This window comes from Ambystoma mexicanum, chromosome 2p (assembly GCF_040938575.1).
Source record: "Ambystoma mexicanum isolate Mex_15411 chromosome 2p, UKY_AmexF1_1, whole genome shotgun sequence".
Taxonomy (NCBI): Eukaryota; Metazoa; Chordata; class Amphibia; order Caudata; family Ambystomatidae; genus Ambystoma; species Ambystoma mexicanum.
This window is the reverse complement of record NC_090923.1, coordinates 482,258,563-482,277,732: the sequence shown is the minus strand read 5'-3', so window position 1 is coordinate 482,277,732 and position 19,170 is coordinate 482,258,563. Positions and strand designations below refer to the sequence as shown.

At 44.1% G+C, this 19,170-nt stretch overlaps 1 protein-coding gene across 1 annotated transcript in view; it reads right to left on the bottom strand.

Annotated features, from left to right (window-relative positions):
- Positions 1 to 4,863: 4,863 nt before the first annotated feature.
- OMD (osteomodulin) overlaps positions 4,864 to 19,170 on the bottom strand; it is a 96,675-nt gene continuing 82,368 nt past the window's right edge. Inside the window, exon 3 of the mRNA XM_069643871.1 lies at positions 4,864 to 14,621. Within this exon, the coding sequence (XP_069499972.1) occupies positions 14,293 to 14,621 (329 nt within the window). The 3' untranslated portion in view covers positions 4,864 to 14,292. The remainder of the gene's footprint in view (positions 14,622 to 19,170) is intronic.

The following is a 19,170-nucleotide window of genomic DNA, read 5'->3' as shown; positions in this document are numbered from 1 at the left end:
CCTTGGTCCGACCATGACCTGGTCCGTACCACCATTATAGGGGAATGGCGAGATGGCAGAAAAGGGCGATGGAAGTGCAATGACTCCCTGCTGAAGGACGAAGTCCTGGCGCAGGAAGTGCAGGACGCCATTTCGGAATACTTCGAGCTGAACGACAATGGCGAGGTGGGTGCGCATGTGTTGTGGGACGCCTTCAAGGCGACCTTACGCGGGGTTCTCATAAGAATGGGGGCTCAGAAAAAAAGGGAGAGGGAGGCCCAAGAAAAATCCCTTAGGGGAAAGATCGCACAGCTCCAGCCGGGAGGCCCCCCGGAGGCACCCTTGGCTATGGAACAGATCACTGCCCTAGAAAATTACAAACTTCAATTGAAAGATCTCTTGTTGCACAAAACTGAGCTCAATCTCCAGCTAGTGAAACAAAAGTACTACGAGAAGGGGGACAGAGCCGATAAAATTCTAGCCTGGAAGCTCAGAGAGGTCCAGAGAAGCAGAATGGTGAGGGCAATCAGGAACGAACGGGGCTCACTAGACCATAGCACCCCAGACATAGGAGCGGCTTTTCGCCGTTACTATGAACAACTATATTCGTCAGAATATGCCGGGGAAGACACTCAGATTGAGGAGTTCCTGGACTCCATCCAGATCCCGTCCCTGACAGGCGAAATGGCAGAAGGTCTAGAGGGCGGGGTTACAGAGGAGGAGGTGGAGAATGCAATCAGCGGGATGAAGGCGGGAACGTCCCCGGGGGAAGATGGGTTCTCAATATACTTCTACAAGAGGTTCCGGTCCATTTTGGCCACACACCTGGCGAGGGTGTTCAATGCAGTACTGGAGGGGGGCTCCCTGCCGGAAACGATGATGAGAGCCATCATAGTGGTATTGCCCAAGGAAGGAAAAGACCCCACTGACTGCTCCTCCTACCGTCCGATCTCTCTTCTAAATATAGATGTTAAGATCCTAGCTAAGGTGATGGGTAAACGGTTGGAGGGGATAATGCCCAAGCTAGTACACGGGGATCAAGTGGGGTTCGTGAGGGGCAGGCAGGGCTCGGATAATATCAGGAAGACTATAGACCTAATCCACTATGCCCAGGAATCAGATCTAGAGGCTAGTTTGCTTTCCTTGGACTCCGAGAAGGCATTCGACAGGGTCGAGTGGAGGTACATGCAACTCCTCCTCCGTCGAATGAGCTTTGGACCTCACGTCAGGACCTGGGTCTCCGCCCTCTATGGAGCCCCAACAGCGAGAGTACAGGTGAATGGGGAGCTTTCCGATTCATTCCCCCTCACGAGGGGAACACGACAGGGGTGCCCACTCTCTCCGTTAATCTACGTCCTGACGATGGAACCTCTGGCCATAGCAGTCCGGGCCCACCCCGACATCAAAGGGATCAAAAGGGGAGAAGTAGAGTTCAAGCTCTCCCTGTTCGCTGACGAAATCCTAGCGTACTTGGTGGAGCCTAGCTCCTCGCCCCCCCCCACTTCCTGCGTCTGATGACAGCCTTCGGGCAGTTTTCAGGACTAAAAATAAATGCAGCAAAGTCAAAGCTCCTACCCATGAGGGTCCAGGACCTGTGGTTGGACCCCCGGGTCAGGTGTCCGGGGATTACAGTGGGGAAGGATTCCATTAGGTACTTGGGGGTGACCCTGACTAGAGATCGCTCGAGATTGGCCCCGGTGAACTATGGGCCTATCATGGCGGGGGTCACGTCCGACTTGAGGAGATGGGGTGGTATGATTCTGTCCTGGTATGGGCGCATGACAGCGATAAAGATGAACGTACTGCCGAGATTACTATATTTGTTCACCGCGCTCCCAACGGAGGTCCCCGCCCAGTTGCTTCGTGATCTACAAAAAGCAATCCGCGAGTTTGTATGGCAAGGGAGGGTCCCGAGGATAGGAAAGGCCACCCTAACATTACCCATAGAGGAGGGCGGGTTCGGACTACCAGACTTTCTCCTTTACTACCGGGCCGCCCAGCTGCGGGTCTTGCTGGAGCACATGAAGGAGGGGATGGGCACCTACTGGTCATACCTGGAGGACATGGACGCCCACCGTCTGAAAGTGCGCGACCTCCTGTGGCTGCCGCGTAGACTCATCCCTAGCAAACTGAAAGCCCACCCAACCCTGGGAATACTCTGGACAATCTGGAGGGAGGGACCCACAACCTCATACCTCAGGACGTGGCCCTCTCCAATGTCTTTGCTCTGGGGCCACCCGCTCAAACTAGGTAGCAGGGGATTCAGGAGTGCCCAGTCCTGGTCGGATGAGGGTTTGGAATGGGCGGGACAACTGTTCAAAGAGGGCGAGTCCCTCGATTACGAGGCCCTGCGAGATGCACTTCGGCGGGAGTCCCTTTCAATCTTTGAATATCTGCGCCTGAAAGGCATCCTTTGTGACCAAACATGGGGCCGGAACCTACGGAGACAGCTGACCCCCTTTGAAAAGTTCCTGGACACGGCCACGTCAAGGAAGGGGGCGGTCTCCAAAATGTATCAAATACTGAACACTGTTAACTTGGAGGGGAGAAGAGGGTTTCGAGGGTTTTGGGACGACCTGGCAGGAGAACCACTCACAGAGGAGGCGTGGTCCAAAGTCTTTAAGATAGCATTTCACGGGAACCTATTTACATCGGACATGGAGCACAACATCAAGATTCTACAGGGCTGGCACAAGGACCCGTTGAAACTGTCCAAGATGTTTTCGGGAGTGTCCCCAGATGCCCAAGGGGTTGTGGCCAAGTGGGGTCGAGGGGTCATATGTGGTGGTTCTGCCCCAAGGTGCAGGGGTTCTGGGAGAAGGTATGGGGGTGGATGGCCGAGGTCACCGAGGAACTAATCCCACTCAACCCCCTAACGATGTTGCTGGGCCTCCCCCCGGAGGACACCGAACTGTATAGGTACCCAAGAATGTGGGAGACGATGTTGCGAGCGGGCAGAGTGGCCCTGGCACAAAGGTGGAAGAGCCCAGAGACCCCATCCAAAGAAGACTGGCTTAAGAAACTCAAAAACATGTTCTTAATGGACAAACTGACAGCCATGGTAAATAACGAATTGAGCACCTTTCAGGCTAACTGGTATAGGGTCTACAGGGCATGGGGATGGGACCCCCACTGACAATATGAGAACACTCTGGCAGGATGGTGGGGGGGGGTCTGGAATGCTCTACTCAGGGATGAAGGAGTAGCCCAGGACCCGGGAGACAGCGGATCTGACCCAGTCAATTTGGACGCGAGAGTATAGCATATCTCTGTGGCAACGAACAATGAGCAACGACGACAGCTCCAGCTGTTCGACTTTTGATGAGACACTGATCTGGGGGGAGGGGTGGAGTTGGGGAGGGGGAACCTGGGGGTTTGATGACAATGTTAAAAGTGATAACTACAACGCTCCCAGCGTTGCCGTCTGTATTTTTCTTCTAAAAACTGCCAATAAAACCAAAGTTTAAAAAAAAGAATTCTACAGCATTCTGCTGTCTGCCTTATTATTGGGCATTGCTATTTTATTCTTCTCAGCTTTACGCCAACATTAATTGTCTTTCTGGAGTTCTTCAACAAGGAAGGTTTAGTCAAACTCTGTGCTTTGTCTTCCACTGTCCGTCTGGTATCCCAGCCTCTTCTCTTTCCAAAAGAATATCTGGTTTACCCTTTTAAGTCACTTCAGTCCTTTTCTCAGGTGCTTTAGACTGTCCTCTGACACCACATTTCCCATAAAGGCGGGCAATCTTTCTCATTTCTGATCCCCCGCTCTGAAACACTCTCCTGCTCAACTTCCTCGAATGCAAATCCTGACAGTTTAAATAAAGCTTTCAAGTGCTAATTCCCTTTCGCCCATAGACCATTATCCCTCCAAGTTGTTCAACACAAAGACGCCATTTTTGTGGCCTACGTGAACTCTTCAAAGATCACAAAATTGAATAGAAATAGAATGTGGATATGGAGCAATATGTGCTCAAATTAAAAGGGGGCACAACCAAACCGTACAGCCTTGACTTATTTTATTGTTGGCAGCACCAAGACTGATATGCATAGGGTTGCCTTCCTTTTACAAAGTCAGGCTTCACCAATGATGGAAGGGAAGATGCCTAGAGCACTTACCAGTAGCTATGATTAGTTGAAAACGTTCAATGCATCAAGTGTATATAGACAGTCTTCAAGTGCAAGGGTGGTCACCCAGGTGCAGCTCCTCTGTTACTCTGCATTGGGAATGAAGTGGTTCCTCACTGATCAAACCTTGAGCAGCAGATGTTTCTTTGCAGAAAGGATGATTTAACCATTCCACTAGACGTCTCCCAATGGTGGCAAGTCCAGGAAGTTAGTTCTGCCTGTTGGATCTATTGTACTGGACATCAATTCCCTTTTTGTAGTTAGCATTGTTGAATCACTCTATGCTAGTTGATACTTACCAAATACATGCTGTGCATCACCCTTGAAGAGGGGAAGAGTGTCCCTGCCCATGTGGAGAGTTTCTGTAGATGGTGCCGATGCCATGTTACTTGATGGTGATTTGCACAATTATGCTTTTGAATATAGGAGACGGTAGCTACCACTTCCAGAATGACCAGCAAAATAGATCGAGGTTAGTTGGTATATGGAAAAGCTGTCTAGATGCTGCTTATCACACGTTTGCAATGAGCAGCACTAAAACCTGCAAAATCGCATTTGTTCTCAAAGCTCAGATTCTTTGCATGCATGCCAAAGAAACAACTGTTTAATGAAAGATGCCTTTTTTTTTTTTGCCAATCAGGTCATTATTATTGATTATTGACTGAATACATACTGTCTATGATCGAATAAATAATTTTAAAGACAGTATTATAACCCCCTAACAATCACTTCAAGACACATGAAGACCAGACATAGATGTATAGCTAATCACAATAATGCAAATGATTTGCATTTTTTAATAACACCTTAATCATACCAAATGGTACAAGTAATAATTATCAACATTGAAATGAACAAACGCTTCATGCTGTTTTCACCCTTTGATGTTAGATAATTTCAGCTATTAGTGACGTGGTAAGTTATTGCTCCTATAAAGCCATGCCTATATTGCTACAAAAAATTAGAAGAAATGACAGAATGCACATGTCAATGAAGGTCAGTTACCTTTTGTAAATTGATTTATGTTATAACCTAAAAGTAATGAACAACATTTCCATACATTTCACAAATAAAGCTTCATCAAAGGCCATTATAATATTCTAAGTCGGGTGCATATTTTACTCACTCTGATCAAAACAGCATTTATCTTTGAAATTTGTACAAGCAATGTTACTAACTTGTAACAAAAAATGCAACAACCGATTTATACAATTATACAAATATATAACGAGAAAATAATCTGTTTAGTAACATGTGTTGCCTTCTAAATTACTTTGAACTCTAAAGAGATTTCAAATCTAATTGTACATATTATATTAGCTAGAGAATTCAAAACTGTATGTAATTTCACCCACAATGTGCTGTTCGCGGAATATAAATTTCAATCCTAAATCCCTAGTGTGGTCGTTTTACATAGATAACAGGCGAACACCAGCTAAGGGAAGGCAAATGCAATCCTTAGTCATTTAGACATTAGATCTTAATGAAACTGTTTTACATAGATAACAGGCGAACACCAGCTAAGGGAAGGCAAATGCAATCCTTAGTCATTTAGACATTAGATCTTAATGAAACTGTTTTACATAGATAACAGGCGAACACCAGCTAAGGGAAGGCAAATGCAATCCTTAGTCATTTAGACATTAGATCTTAATGAAACTGTTTTACATAGATAACAGGCGAACACCAGCTAAGGGAAGGCAAATGCAATCCTTAGTCATTTAGACATTAGATCTTAATGAAACTGTTTTACATAGATAACAGGCGAACACCAGCTAAGGGAAGGCAAATGCAATCCTTAGTCATTTAGACATTAGATCTTAATGAAACTGTTTTACATAGATAACAGGCGAACACCAGCTAAGGGAAGGCAAATGCAATCCTTAGTCATTTAGACATTAGATCTTAATGAAACTGTTTTACATAGATAACAGGCGAACACCAGCTAAGGGAAGGCAAATGCAATCCTTAGTCATTTAGACATTAGATCTTAATGAAACTGTTTTACATAGATAACAGGCGAACACCAGCTAAGGGAAGGCAAATGCAATCCTTAGTCATTTAGACATTAGATCTTAATGAAACTGTTTTACATAGATAACAGGCGAACACCAGCTAAGGGAAGGCAAATGCAATCCTTAGTCATTTAGACATTAGATCTTAATGAAACTGTTTTACATAGATAACAGGCGAACACCAGCTAAGGGAAGGCAAATGCAATCCTTAGTCATTTAGACATTAGATCTTAATGAAACTGTTTTACATAGATAACAGGCGAACACCAGCTAAGGGAAGGCAAATGCAATCCTTAGTCATTTAGACATTAGATCTTAATGAAACTGTTTTACATAGATAACAGGCGAACACCAGCTAAGGGAAGGCAAATGCAATCCTTAGTCATTTAGACATTAGATCTTAATGAAACTGTTTTACATAGATAACAGGCGAACACCAGCTAAGGCAAGGCAAATGCAATCCTTAGTCATTTAGACATTAGATCTTAATGAAACTGTTTTACATAGATAACAGGCGAACACCAGCTAAGGGAAGGCAAATGCAATCCTTAGTCATTTAGACATTAGATCTTAATGAAACTGCTTAAATATGAGATATTTTACACAGGATACGAAATATCTATACTTTTTCAATATATGCTTCAAGATATAGAGAAGCGCACAGTGGAAGAAGACTACTTATTCATTCTTAGTGGAAACTACTGAAGTTAAACTTGCACAATCAACAGGTATGCTTGACATGCAAAGGTGAAAAATAGATTTGTGGAATGAATTCTATCATGAACAGCTATGCACAATAACAAATCACTATTGAGAAAGATTCCTCTTTCTTTTTTCTTTCCAGTAGATTACAGACCTGGAACAGAGAACCTGATCGTGGACAACAATGTTTGATGCTTACAGGGGGGAGAATACTTTCTTCTCTTGCAGGATGACTATGAGTCATTATCACAAGAGGGTTAAGGTTCAGCCCTGCTCTAGAATCATCTGAGGTGACCACCACCAGTAATGCATGCAGTGGGAAGGAGAGAATGTCCTTTTGGGAATAGTAAGCAGTATAACTTTTAACTAGCACTAAGGACACCCAACGGGTTTATAATGGGACTTGGTTACCCTATAGGTCCTGAGAACACTTTCAAGGCCATAGACGAGCATGCAGCATGCCTGTATATATATTGATCTGAAGGGGAGATGGTAAGGTCCTTAAGCACTGATTAATGGGCAATTTAATGTTCACATGCCATTTACGGTTTAACAAGGCAGGAATGGTGACAGGTTGAGCTGGCACTACTAAACCCATTTCTATGTGGCTATTAAGCCTTCAAAAATGACAACTTGAGAAACATTGACATTATTTTAACAGAATGTTTTTTGGATTGTTTCCTCTTTCCTTCTCCCTTTCCCCATCCCCTTCCTTTTTTGTTTTCCATCCCTGTGTTCTTGGGAATCATCAACTGTTTAATGTCAATATGATTTATTTTTGGCCAACAACATGAATATGTGTGTATAAATGATGAATTTACATTATTTTGCTTACATATTGTGGTTTGTCCCCGATTAACCTAATTGGGTTCTGTTTTGATAATTGACGTGATGTTGTACATGTTTATAAAAAACAATTGTGTGTTAAAATCGAAATCATGATGTATTATGTGAACTGCCCTGATGAAGACCTTTTAGAGGTCGAAAACACGTATCTGCTACGTGTGTTGACCTGGCATTAAAACTTCAGAATATTTAGAAGCTATATGTGTTTATTCCGACAAAGCTTTTCTTAAGATTTTCTGAATTAAGATTGTAAAAACCGAACTCGTTTTGAGACATTTGCAATACTTGATACAAGAGAGATAAGGTTTGCATGGATCACCGCTAATCAGTTCAATTTTGTGAGATATGGCCTTGGGCTTAGACCTTTAGCATGTATCCATGCATATACCCTCTGAGCAATTGAATATTCAAACTCAACTATGTCCTCACAGAGACAAAATAGCTAGCTCGACTCAGTAACAGCCCTCTCAAAACAATATAAATTCTATTTAAGCTCTAAAATATATCTATATGCAACCTATGTTTTAGTGGTTGGGGCTAGGTGTATAGTGGTTTATTATCGTGGGTATGCCAATGGAATAGTGGGCTGAGGATTGATTTGTTGTTGTTCTATGACCCCTGTAGTGGTACTTCAGAGTTCTACACTTTGGACAGCTTTCTGGCCAAGATACTTCATCGCACATCATAGTTATATAATTGGAGATATCTCTTATAAGGGGCTCAAGCGGTAAATACTTTTGTCCTACCTCTATTCTCCTTCACAGCTTGGGACCAGACTGCTTGGAACCCAATATACAATGCATGGTGCGGTGTGGAAAGAAAATCCTATAGTTCTTTTGTGACAAGAAGACAGAGAAGTATTACTGTTTAAATATTACTCATTAGTTTTGGGCATAATGGTTTGTGGATTATTTCAATCCCAAATTGAGCAAGATCATAGTCCCTGGACTTTGTTTCTTTAGCACAACCTTCCTTTATTTATTTATTTTCATCGTTTATTTTCCTCTCCGTCAGGAAGGTGAGAAGGTTACTGGTTACTATTGTGGAAATTAAAGTGATGTCCACCTCCCGCAGAGCACATGTACCCAGGGATTTTCAGAGGTTCCTTTTCATTAAACAATTTAATAAAATGTTTTTTGCCAAGACCCCATAGTCACTGCAGACAGCTGTGCAACCCCGTTACTCACAGAACAATCTCATACCCATATATGAAAGGCCAGTAGGGCAGGGGGAGCGCGTTCCAGTGATACACTTCCAATACCGGGAAGCTGGAACCTCCTCCTTTGATTTTCTTGAAGGTTGGTGGCACCAGGCAGTGAGAATGGAGAGATCTAACAGATCTGGTGTATTTGGCTCAAATGAATTTCTGAGACAGGTAATCAGGTGCCACATTAGCCAAGCATTTATGAGTAATGGATAGAGTTTTGAAGATGATTCTCCCTCTGATTGGAAGCCAGTGATCCTCTTTTCTTGCTGCTGATATGTGCTATTTATTGGGTATTGTCAATGCTGCACGAGTGGCGTTGTTTTGGATTACTTGGAGTCTATGGATATTTTGTTTTGAAGTCCCTGAGTAGAGTGCATATCATCCCTTAAGAACTACGGACATTCTGTGGATATAGACTACTAAAATAATTTTATAGGACAGAGAACTCTGTGCAGCAAGGCAATAGCACATTTATCATAGACCTCACCCTCCTTTATATTCTGTTTACCTTCTCTCCATAAGAGAGAGACTCCCAAAAGGGGTATGACTGCCCACCCTTTATGTAACTTAATTGATCGTAACTTTTTACAAAGAGGATTTAGCGGGGACTTTCACTCTCGGTGTCTATTTAGTGCATCTTTTGCATCGCTGTTTACATCAGTTTTGCATGGATGGTCTTTGTGAGATTGATGCTGCGGTGTAACCATGGATTGCATTGTGCGCAATGGGACCTTTTTTTATTTTCATCAGGTTTGTTCGAACTGTGGTCTGCATATGGGGCATATACCCCACTGTGCTTCAAGACTACACCTACACATAAACAGGTATCTTCATTATTACACCCTAAACCCACCCCAAAAATGGTTCCATAAGTAATTTAATTTCAATGGGACGCTTACCACTCAGGAGCCAAACAAACGTTCCGGATTTATCCATTCCCACATTATTAGGACACCACAGTTTTTATCATTATAGGTCAGCTATATTAAAGGTTTAAGATAAATTACACCTAGATCACAGCATAGGATCCCAACACCATTAAAAGCAGGCTTTTCGCGTCTATTCTTCCCGGTCATTACTCTTACCTCATGTTTTCCTGATGCATTCATCTATACGTGTCCAATATTTGGGACATCTGTCGGCTGACTTGGAAAACCAGGTCTCTGTCTGAATACAGGGAGTGTTTCTTACAAAGTGATCTCGTGAACAGACCTCAAGATCATCAGGCAGCCACACACCAACTAAATCTAGTACCATGGATTGTCTGATCTAGATATTGCCATCACAGTAAAGCCTTTGGTTTAAGCGGAGCTTAACATTCCTGAAATGTCACCTCACACTTATTGATAACTAATCTCATCACAGTTAGGAAACATACATCCCTAATACCTCGACCACACTTGCTCCCGCCACATACTACTTGTTTTACCCCCAATTAATTTGTTTTGTCTATTTGCTAAGCCCCATTCCTACCTCCTACCCACAAAACCGTCTTCCTACTTTCCAACAGACTAACGTCTGGCGACACCTTGGTGAGACAACAATGTGCTACATTTTGAAAAAAAAGGCTCAGGCGCCGTATGATGGTGATGAGAACAGTATGAATTTTCCATAACATAACTTAACATAAAGTCCTCAGCAAAACCTAGGTTACGACTAAATTTGCTCGGACCAGTTTTCACTTATCGAAGGAGAATTATCACTATGTCATCCGTGTGTTTATAAATGCTTGGCTTGATTAAGCCAATTTTCTAAAAGCAAGACACAGTTCCTCTTCTCACTACAGAATTAATTGAATGTGTCCGTTCTTTTGTGCCGCATGGCAAAATGCAACCCTTTTCTCACTGTACCGTTCAACAGCTTACATTGCCTGCTACAAATACATGTCAGAATCCGTTTCTCCTGCAAAAAGACCCCCCAATCCACTATACTAACATACCTGGATGATACTGGCATACACTGTGCTCACAATTGCCCTCTCTGGCAATCTAGAGTCACTGTTGTTAGCATTTTCCCATCTAAATGTGAATCTCTGGACTAGGAGGTTTCTTGTTCCATAAATGCAGTGCCAGACTGTGGAACACTGGTCTCAGCACACATTAGGGGCTATATACTACTTTTCACTGCTGCAATTTTGCACTGTATTGCATTAGGGAAGAATTGTCTTGGTGCAAATAAAGTATCCTTTCAATGTATTTTCATACTACTAACATTCTCTGTAAGCACTAGGGTATACTAATTGAAGGAGTATGTTATTTTCACTAGCACAATTTTAAACCTACTGCTAATATCATGCAAAATTAGCGTTAATAGGGATCTCATACAAATATCCTTAAACGAACGTTCTCCATTGAATAAGAAGAACGAGATGAATACATTATGGCGAGATGAATACATTATGGCGTGGCAGATAAAGATATGCAGCTCTCGAAAGATATCACTCACTATGCAGGGTGTATTCAATGTCTAGGGGGAGAGGCCACAATTGTTCTGACCCCAAATCAAGCTACATACAAAAGAGGTTAGTGAGTAAGTTAACCATCACTGTGGAAGACCATCTATGATGCTCCAGTCATTCGAGGTGTAAGGTCAGAATACTGTACAAATCTTAGAGTTCTGTCACTTTAAAACTTTTTAGTTAGCTATAGGTATACAGACGTTCAGCAATCGCAGCTGTGTTTGCCCTGCTTGAGATGCATCAGTGGCAGTGTTCATTTGCGATTAATGACACTAGAGTGAAGGTTAATGGCAAACATTTTCAATTATTTCTTGATTAAATAAATGGGTGGACACAACCACATCACTGGGCCTATGCACTCGTGGCATTTCTAGTATATTCCAACGAGTCCTTGAAAGGGCTGAACATTTCTACATTTATATCATATTCTTTAGACATTGGTTTGTGTCTGTCAAATCTGAATTTCATTATATTGTGACATTATTCAGAGGATTTAATTTGAGCATTGCACAAGGGGGGGGTTATGTGTAAGTGGATCTAGGTCACCTGACCTAAGCCCCGCCCACCTGGTGCCTTCCTGGTTGCCTCTCTTTTTCACCACTTAGCAAGCGCCACCCACCTGGTACCTTCCTGCTTGCCGCTCTTTTCCCTACTTAAGGAACCCACCAGCCTCTTTTCCTTTGCAGCTGGCGAGCAGGTGTAAGAGGATCTAGGTCACCTGGCCTAAGCCCCGGCCAACTGGTGCCTTCATGGTTGCCGCTCCTTTTCACCACTTAGCAAGCCCCGCCCACCTGGTGCCTTCCTGCCTGCCGCTCTTTTCCCTACTTAAGGAGCCCACCAGCCTCTTTTCCTTTGCAGCTGGGGAGCAGGTGTAAGTGGATCTAGGTCACCTGGCCTAAGCCCCGCCCACCTGGTGCCTTCCTGGTTGCCGCTCTTTTTCAACACTTAGCAAGCCCCAGCCACCTGGTGCCTTCCTGCCTGCCGCTCTTTTCCCTACTTAAGTGGCCCACCAGCCTCTTTTCCTTTGCAGCTGGGGAGCAGATGTAAGTGGATCTAGGTCACCTGGCCTAAGCCCCACCCACCTGGTGCCTTCCTGGTTGCCACTCTTTTTCATCACTTAGCAAGCCCCGCCCACCTGGTGCCTTCCTGCTTGCTGCTCTTTTCCCTACTTAAGGAGCCCACCAGCCTCTTTTCCTTTGCAGCTGGGGAGCAGGTGTAAGTGAATCTAGGTCACCTGGCTTAAGCCCTGCCCACCTTCTTAGCCCTGTCTCTTCCTTCTTAGATCTTAGACTCTTGCGTCTCACCTCCAAAGTGAAGGACAGTCAAAGAAAAGGGCAATTTGTGTTTGGACCTGTTCGGACCAGGAGGATCCAGGGTCCGACCCCCTGCTAAGTCAGCAGATAAGCATGCACCAACATGTGTTTACACCCTCTGTCCCCACAGGCCATCCCCACTCTCTATGGTCTCCCGTGTTGTTCCCTTGTGCCCCCCCTTCCCGCACACAGGAATCTGTCCTGATGCATTCTCCTTTTATGGACTTCATTGATTCACGGTGCATCACCCTTTCTCAACCCTCATGCTGGACTTCCTTTGCATCTTGTACTCATTGTGGCCCTGAATCATGCTGTTCCCATCTTCAATGTGTATTCTGGATTGCAACATTATGTGTTACTACTGACTTTTGCAATTGTATTTGCTCTCCCCTCTTGCTTCTCCACTCTTTTTGACTGCTTACTCTCTGTTCTCTCCTATCCTCCCGTCTCCTTTTTCCTATCTCCTCCCCTCCTCCCCTTACATTCTTCTATGAACTTACTTTATCAGAATTGTCCCTGGACCTAGTATGATAGCAACCTCATCTGTCGCTCCCCCATCCCCTTACTGTCCCACCCTCCTCCCTGTAGCACTATCTGAAACGTTGGCAGGCCTAGTACGATAGTCACTTGTTTTGTTCCTCCCCTCCCTTTCTGCACTCCTCTGCCTCACCTTTTGTTTTCCTCCGGCTCTACCAAAAATGTTGTCAGGCCTAGTTGGGTAGTCTCCTGTCTGTTTCCATTTCCTTCCCACTCCCCCCCTCCCTTCCTTATCTATGTCTTAGCTCTTGCACTATCTGAAATGTCGTCAGGCTGAGTACGATAATTAATTTCACATCCTTACTGTTCATGGCCTGTAAGAATGTAGTTGTATTTTGCCTTGTTCCCTCCCTTGTCTTGAAGTGCTTTGAAACACATTGTGTATAGGCGCTATATAAATAAACTATCATATCATATCATATCAAACATGTGTACGAGCCTCTGCAAACGTTTGCATAACCTCAATACACTATTTGGCTGCAGTCTGAGGTGGGGTGGTGTGGTGTGTAGATAACAATGGGGAATACTTACTTTGTATCTGGGAGGTAAGTGGGGTTGGACTGTGGTGTGCAGAGAACCATATGGAAGGCTCATTTTCTATCTGATCGACTGAAATGACTTGATTTGTACACGTGTCGATTAAGCAAGTCATCTCTCTACACAATAAAAGACATCAACAAAGTATTGATATATGCAATTAATCTCTAAAGAGTAAGGGATGATATGTTATCAGCAAAATGCATTGATGCTATGAATACATAAATAGCATTCACAACACTAGGAAATATTAATTTTAGGTCTCTCTTCAAGCTGTATTTGCAGTGTGTGCAGAGCTGAAGGCGGCCATTTTCTTTGTGTTTTCTATCGTTCAACAGTATTGGAATATCTCAATATGCACATACTACTACGGCCTAATCCCCTACATTTCTGCAGACGCAAATGATTATGTTTTAGGGCTATGGCGAATTGATTGGAATATACGTCAGTGTTCACATTCTGTTTAGTCAACTGCAGAAGTCTTCAAACCCTGACCTAAGTCTGACACTAGCTGAACTAGACATTGTTTACTGATAGGCATTCAGCATATTCCAAGGTTGGTTGGCTTTAATGTTAGTATGAGTATGGCTCAAAGTCACCATCCTCTCCATCTTCCCTTTCTCTATGTTCCACTTCCCCGTGGTAATACGGTCCTTCCTCAGGGCCCTCGTCGCGGTCTTCTTCTGGCTCTGGAAACTGCGGGAATGAGGGAATCTCCAGCTGCGTGTTCTGGCCTTCACCCTTCTTCTGCTCCCCGTAGTAGATACTGTGTATGTGCGGAAAGCACAGAAAGGCAAAGGTGCTTAATGGGGCCTTGAGTCTGTTTTTGTCAACGCGAATGTAAGTCAAACGATTGGGGTTCATTGGATCAATGAAGGAACACATCAATGTAATATTTATAACTGCAAAAGAAATAGGAAAACAAAATAATTGATCATCAGGATACTTAAACTCGTATGTTTCAATGATAGTGTTTTTCAATCTTTTCCTTATTAAACATTAGTAAGACATGCACATTTGATGCATTATAATGCACACATTATTTCCTCTTTCGTAACTTATTATATAAATTAATCTGTGTCATATCCAATTAAATTATAGTTTGTACTGCAACTTAACGTCAGTGCTATAGTGGAACATATTTAAATTAAATTTGCCATAAATACATTTTAGCCCTGTAATATGTATGGTGGAGAGATTTTCAGAATAATGGTAGTAATTGATTGCTAGCCGAGCGTGTTTATGCAAATAACAATCCCTGCACACCACAGACTCCATTTCCTTTACAAAAGGTGCTATGTTCTTCCCCCACCATTACATTATTGTATTAGAAGATAACTATTATAAATTGTGTGGGAAAGAATGATTAGATGATGATTAGGCATAGTAGTAAGTGAGAAAGGAACATTGGCAGAACTTTAGTAGTAGTGAGCTGCTAGGTAATCCCATCCTGCAGTTAAACATAGATGTAACCATGTCTTTCCTGAAGTGAATGCTAAATCAGAGATATATGTACACTTTATTTGCATATATTCAACAATACCAAGGTCTTTATTTGTGTTTTGAAGGTGTCAAAGGGAGAACAGGATGGGTTATATGATGGAAGGCTGGGAAGGAGTTCAGTTGGGAAAGACACAGATAAGTGGGATCAAGAGAAAGTGGAGATTGGAAGGTGGATAGAGAGGTGTCACATAGTTTAGTGTTTTGAAGAAGGAGTTGGGGGCAAGGTCATCACCAATGAGAGTGGAGAATAAGGAGTGCTTCGGCTTTGGTGGGGGGAAGCATGACCTGAAAGACAAAGCATAGTCTATGGTGAGGGGATGAACAGAGTGAGTATATAAGATCATTCTGGTAATAGGACCTTGGATGGGTCAAGGACAGTGGTAAAGACAGGGCTGAGACATTCTAGGCAAGAAGTGTAGGGGATCAGTCATTATAATAGCAGTAAAGGTGGAGGCCCATGGTGGTCCTCAGCTGCTGGATGGCTAGGAAGGTCCATGGTTGAGTGCAGAAGCAGGAGAGGGTGAAGGCACCACCATGTGAGTGACTGCTGAAGGAGGTAGCCTGTGCATTGTTGAATACATCAGAGGTTTGTTAGATAGACTGGGCAAGTGAAGGCTGGAAGGGTGAAAGGAAGGATTGGATTTGTGTAGGGGATCAGTCATTATAATAGCAGTAAAGGTGGAGGCCCATGGTGGTCCTCAGCTGCTGGATGGCTAGGAAGGTCCATGGTTGAGTACAGAAGCAGGAGAGGGTGAAGGCACCACCATGTGAGTGACTGCTGAAGGAGGTAGCCTGTGCATTGTTGAATACATCAGAGGTTTGTTAGATGGACTGGGCAAGTGAAGGCTGGAAGGGTGAAAGGAAGGATTGGATTTGGGCATGATAGAGGAAGATGGAGTCAGATTTAATGTAATAATAGACGAGGGAGAGGGAGTTAGAGGGGAGAATGAGTATAGTGAAGTGGATAAGTGAGTGGTTGAAGAGAAAGGGCTTGAGAGAGCAGGAGAGTGTAGAGTGCAGGATAGGAAGGAACAATAGAGTATGTTTCCTTGGTTGTGGGTTGACCAGGCAGGGAAATCTCTGAGAGTGTGGTGTCTGACTTTAGCTCTTGGGCCCCAGTCAAATTGGTTGAGGTTGCCCATTATGACAGCAAGGACATGCCCAGGGAGCTATTCAAGTATTGGGTCTATTTCAAACAAGAGATTTATGGTGTCCGGGGGTGGTCGATTTAAAGAATAATAAGAATAATAAGATGGGTGGGAGAAGTTGAACGGAGATATGTTAGAAGGAATAGGGAGTAGAGGCGGTACAGAAGCAGATGGTTGGTGTGTCCCTGTTGATTATTAGGCCAACACTACCACCTTTTTAGTAGGTGAAGAGGTATGCCAGAAGGTGGCATGTCAGAGAGGAACGACATTATATTGAAGAGGTTATGGGCATTCCAGAAGACCAGAATGAGGGCAATAGGGGTACATGGGCCGAAGAAGTAAGTGAGGGCGTAGCAGTGGAAAATTGATTGAGTAGATGAGGGTGGGAGACAGAGGAAAAGCTTGACTGTTATTTCGAGAGAAAGTGCAGGGTTGGGATTAGAGAGGGGGGCTTAGTGGGAGTGCCTGCAGCATTGTACGAGGGTTGTCATTGGTTACCATAGGACAGGAAACAGCAGTAGGTGGTGAGGTGAATAAATTAAGCGGGGTATAGGGATAGGTCAGTTGAAATAGAATGAGGTGGTGAGTGCCTTCCTTTGGAATGAACGGGCCATTGGGTCAGCAGTGACCAACTACAACATTTTTTACAGTTAGTTCAGTAGCAATCAACTATACAAATGAATGCAGTAAGGCTGGTAGTGACCAACAGAAAAAAAAAGAATCTAGTTATGCCAGCACCAACCATGAATACACATTAATACAGTTATGCCAGTAGTGCCCAACAGTAATGCAGTTATGCTGCTAGCCACCAATGATAAACATAAAAGCACTTATGCCGGTATTAGAGAAGTTGGGCTGGCAGCGACCAACAATAAACATGACTGCAGTTCAGCCAGCAATAAACAGCAACACATATCAATGCAGCAGGGCCGGGACCCTCCTACAAAAAGAAATAAAGCAGGTATGCTGTTGGCAACAATAAAGGTCTATGCATTTGCGCTGGCAACAAGTAATAGTTGTGATGAGTGTCACTACTTTGAGGGTTGTAGTTGTCCAACTGGCTTAGGGTGGTGGTGCTGTGGAGGAATGGGTTGAAGGGATTTGGGGGCAGAAAGAGTAGTCCTAGAATCCTGCTAGCCTCAACAGGGCCAAACAGAACTTGCTCTTAGCTTAGACGCCATGCCATACTCCTACCAAAATGCTACATACCAGCGTGCATATACTATCCAGGTAAGCGTGGCTGACGGTAATGGTTTGGTCTGCACACCTCGCCCATCGCTGCTTCATTTTGAGCCCATAAAGTTCATTATATACTTGTCTCCTAACAAATCCGTCATCATCCGGCACTCGCTGACTGCCTATAGCTCGCACGCTCCTCAGCTACCACTGCCCTGATATACATGAGCTTCCTTTCCACCTTAGAGCGCGAAATTAGGTATTACTCACTGCTCTACCCAGCTTCCTTGTTCGCATACCTGAAGCAGCCCCTGTACGAGGAGAGGGGGGGTCCTCCATTATTGTGTACACATCCTACTTGCAAGCCACCTACTTTATGCAGTGTGTTACTGCACATGGATTTTAGTTGGAACTTACCTTATCTGGCTTACATGCTGCATTTTGCTGCATATGGCTCTAATCTGGCAATTATGTAGCATTCTGCTGTCTACCGATGTTACCTGCAACCTACCTAATGACGTACCTTATCTTTGCCTACTAGCCTAATGATAAATCTGTAACTTACCTGCTTTGACCTTACCCTGTCTCCTCATGCTGTCATTCGCACTTTGTCCGCTTACCTGATGTAGCCCCTGTACCATGAGGCGTGGCTTTGCCAGACCGTGCATTTACACTAATATTGTCCCTCATGTATATGTATAGCTGACGTAGCCCCCGTACCATGACGCATATCTTTGCCAGACTGTGGGCCTCATCACAAGTTGGGCGGTAGCCCTTAAGTGTGGGAGTAACACTATCACTGCTGCATTTAAGGAATGGCCCAATCTCGAGTTGGGTGGTAAATTGGAGGTTTACCTCCAGCAAAAAGCTGAAGGTAAAAATGTTCACTTACTGCCTGTTTTTGGTGCTATTACTGCTGGTGCAATTACCACCGGTGGTAATAGTGCCCCTGGGGAATGAGCAATAACCGCCCAACTGCTACTCGTGACCCAGCGCTAATAGCGCAGAACCGAGTAGCAGTAACGCGATTTGCACTGGCGGTATCGCAGCGGTATTAACGCCGGCATCCCGCTGGACTCCAGATGAGGCCCTGAGAATTTACCCTACTATTTGTCCCATGTATCTGTATACCCAATGAAGGCTCTCGTACCATGAGGCGTGGGTTTCCCAGATTATGCTTTAAGAACCACCTGTATGTTGTAATCTGTATGCGTGGTCTTGCACTTTGAAGAATTTCACTTTGCACTTACTGTAACTAGCGAGCTGATGCCTGAGGGATTGGAACGCTGCTATAAATGCATAAATAAATGCTCTTTGCTGTGAATGTCAGGCAACAGGACACATACCATCGGGTGTTAACTGATAGGCACATGCATGCTGGGGCACATTTTTTGTATGGATGCCCTGTTAATGGCTGCTGGATTGTGCAAAACCACGCCGGTCAAAACAAAGGTTACAGGGGACTCCTAGGTGGTGCTACATGCAGCTCGCTGGAGTGCAGCTCGCTGGAGTGCAGGAGCAGTCTGCAGGTGATATAGTAAGCACAGTCGTATACTCAGGTCAGTTCTTCGGTTACTCATACAAGGTCAATATTCATGTGACTGCATGGACCAATGGTTTGCTG